We start from the raw sequence: 3,379 nt of genomic DNA, 5'->3' as shown, positions 1-3,379 counted from the left end.
AACTTAGGGATTCAAGGGATTCAAAGTTTCTAATTTAATTGAATAATTAATTACAAATTTGAAATTTTAATTTCTTAATTACAGTAATTACAGTTCCTGTTTCCATATTGCAACAATGTTTGCTGATCAGTTCAATTGTAATTGCTCTGATAATTTTAATGACAAACATCATTAAGATTTTAATCCTTAACTGTCAATAATGCTCTGAAATTTTTATTTCATGGTTAGCTTATTAGGGTTTGGGTTATCCTGCTTCAAGATATTGATTAATTAATGGTAATTTTAATTACTCTCATCAATTTTAATGATAACATCATTAAATTTTAACCAGGAAATACCATTTCTAACTTGAAATTCTAATTTCATTTGCAAATAAGTTCTGCGGCTACCTGTTAGGCTTTCTTTTCTCTCTCCTTCAGTTATTTAATTAACCCAGCAAAATTTTCATAGGTTTGCCCGTTTGGCTTAAGCCTGTTAGTGGCAAAACCCCCAAAGGGAAAATTAGGGTTTTCCTCAGTACTTAGGTTAAGTTAGTTTTATCCTGCTAACACAGCAAAACCAACCCCCTAGGTGTATCAATTTAACAGCGCCACCACCCTGTCATTTTTCCTAGCATTGGGAGCAAAACTTCTCTCTCCTTCTTCTCTCTCTCAGCTGTTTTCTTCTGAGGTGACTACTGCGGCTGTTTGCTGGGATTTTGCCTGTGAAAATCATAAAGCAGAGATTTTTAGCAATTGAACAGGTATTTGTGAAACTTGAGAACGTTGGTTCAAAATTGTCTTCCATTTTACCTTCCACTCTCTTGTGAAACCCTACCCAGCTAAGGCTAAAACAGGTCAACCAGAGGAATGATAGGCGTTCGCCAAAAATTGAACACTCATCTAGAAACGATCTAATTGGTTTATGGCAGTGGTGCCCAAACTCGGTCCTGGAGGGCCGGTGTCCTGCAGAGTTTAGCTCCAACTTGCCTCAACACACCTGCTGGTAAGTTTCTAGTATGCCTATAAGAGCTTGATTAGCTGGTTCAGGTGTGTTTAACTGTGCTTACTAATTTTCCCCACAGAGACTACAAATTAGGAGCACGCCCACCAGAGAATCACAGTCACCGAGAACTACACTCACCTGTCCCTTACACACTCACTGTCAAACCACACGTGACATTGCACATTTACACCTTTGTTTTGCCTTGTTTGTTTTGTTTTGTTTGTTTCCTCTTCTTCAAGGTCTGTGTCAGTCTAGGTTCTAGATCTCCCTCACCGTGCCAAAACATGTCTCGCACAACAGACTCTGTTGGCCACTGGGAAGACCTCGAAACCTGGCTATGTGTTGCAACAGACAGCCTCCTACCTAAGGCTGCTGAAACACTGAGGCATCAGACACAAGACCAGCTGGATGACAACATAGCAAACCTCATGAAACAAGACCCAAGTCAGAGCTACAGTCACAAAGAATTAGCAAAGATCACCGGCTCCTTAAGCCACACACTCATCGCCACCCTCAAGCTGAGCGACAGGCACGCCGCCCATCTCCAGCAGGAGATAACACGCGCGCAACAACGCGTCGAACAGCTAGAACTGGAGGCTCAGGAACGACGGGAAGGGCCTGATGAAGTGGAACAAGGCGCTGAGGAGGAGATCACTAGGCTAAAAGAGACCCTAGCAGCCGCTATCCAAGAAATGGAACGAGGCAAGGCTGACCACGCTGATCTCTCCAGCAAGCTACAATATGCCGAACAGCTCCTGGAAAAGGCAAAGGCCGACTTCAGAGACAAGAACGGCCGAATTAAAGCCCTTGAAACTCACCTGGATGAGTCAAGAAACGAGATCAGTCGCCTAACACTACAGCTGGACTACATCAAAGAGAAGTCCGACAGCATCAGAGAGGAACTCAGACATGCCTACGAGCTGCGCCCTGAGCCTACAAGGACACGACGGGCACCCGTCTCACCCCTGATAAGCAGGACCGGGTCACCTGTTCCTCGACTGACACGTGAGCAAAAGGGGGAGGGGGCAGTGCTGAAACATTCACCGACTCCCTCTGAAGAACCTTACATCACAACAAAGCCAAGAGAACTTGCTCCAGCCAGCCACAGAGCATCGCATGGCTTGGACCTCAAAGACCTCGACAAGCTCGCCAGAAACATTGGCAAATTCACCCCAAGTGTGCCAGGTAGCCAGGATGTCCAAGCTTATCTGCAAGATGTCGATTTCCATCTGGGAATGAGACCCAATGTCACTGACAAAGATAGACTATATTTGCTCTGAACAACAGTCAGCCCTGAAGTGCGCAGTTTCCTATCTGCTCACACAAAGACTGATTACCACCTGCTCCGAGAAGCCCTCATCAAAGAATTCGCTGACCCTGAGTCAGAACAAGGACTAGCGGCTGCCCTGGAGATGAAAATGCAGTGTTCTCCCTACTCCCATCTAGTTACACGGTATAATTATATAATTACAGTCAGCCTTACTATGTATATATATATATCTGGCTTCATCACCAACAAAGCTGACCTCAGCACTGTACTGGAATGCCACAAGAGAGAAACACTTACATCATTTTGTAGGATTTCTGTCTTCGAACAGACCCATTTAAACTATGGAGTCAAACATGAAACAACCACATTCCATAGAAACAAACTGAAGAGTATCCTCCGCAGCCATCTGCGGTCGTAAAACTAATACAGGGTCAGTGCAGTGTCTCAGCAGTTCCTGTCCCATTTGGCTTATCTTCTCAAGAGACTCAAAGAAAAGCAGTGCTAAGACCCTAACTCACCCGGAGGATACAAACTATCTTTGTTTTACGGGCTTTCAGGGACCAGATGCGTGATACCCATGACCATTTAACACATAAATTAATAATCCCGTCAACAAAAGAGACAATTTTATATCTCCACATCCAAATGAGAATAATAGCAGGTCTATGACAAGGACCTTTTTACAACCTCCGGATTGGAACAATCGCTTCAGGGATGGACCAACTCGACTGGCTTAAAACCAGAGGGCTCTTTCACTCTGAGCCGCTCGCTTCTTTTCGCCGTGTTAATAGCACTCCAACTTGTGTTCACACGCTCACCACCACGAGATTGGGCCATCCAGAACTCAAACATTCCGTTGAAGCTTCGTGAATGCCAGAGATCTTCGAAAGCCTAAAGTCTTGCAAACTTAAACTCTCTCAGAAGAACTGCCAAAGCCTCTGCGTCACCAGGCAACCAACCAATCACCACCGAGGGCTCTCCCAAAAGGACGTCATCCAGACGTCATCTCAGCAACCAATCCAAAGCCCGGGATTCCCTCAAGCAGCCAACAAGGAAGCTTTCATCACAAACGCAAGTAACGAACAAAGTCTCCTATCTGCTGAAATCGGTGCTGAATTGATCTTA

General features: G+C 44.7%; 1 protein-coding gene across 1 annotated transcript; it reads left to right on the top strand.

The window, feature by feature from the left end:
- Positions 1 to 1,197: 1,197 nt before the first annotated feature.
- On the top strand, positions 1,198 to 2,264 carry LOC107733610 (tropomyosin alpha-1 chain-like). The gene has a single exon (XM_016545295.1). It carries the CDS (start codon positions 1,269 to 1,271, stop codon positions 2,262 to 2,264), a length of 996 nt encoding a protein of 331 aa, XP_016400781.1. The 5' UTR covers positions 1,198 to 1,268.
- Positions 2,265 to 3,379: the final 1,115 nt, after the last annotated feature.

Source organism: Sinocyclocheilus rhinocerous, unplaced genomic scaffold, assembly GCF_001515625.1.
Source record: "Sinocyclocheilus rhinocerous isolate Xijiao unplaced genomic scaffold, SAMN03320098_v1.1 scaffold2898, whole genome shotgun sequence".
NCBI lineage: Eukaryota > Metazoa > Chordata > Actinopteri > Cypriniformes > Cyprinidae > Sinocyclocheilus > Sinocyclocheilus rhinocerous.
The sequence above is the reverse complement of the archived record's forward strand: the minus strand, read 5'-3'. Positions and strand labels throughout refer to the sequence as shown.

Coding starts and splice junctions, on each gene's coding strand:
- LOC107733610 (XM_016545295.1), top strand. CDS start 1,269: ATGTCTCGCACAACAGACTCTGTTGGCCACTGGGAAGACCTCGAAACC.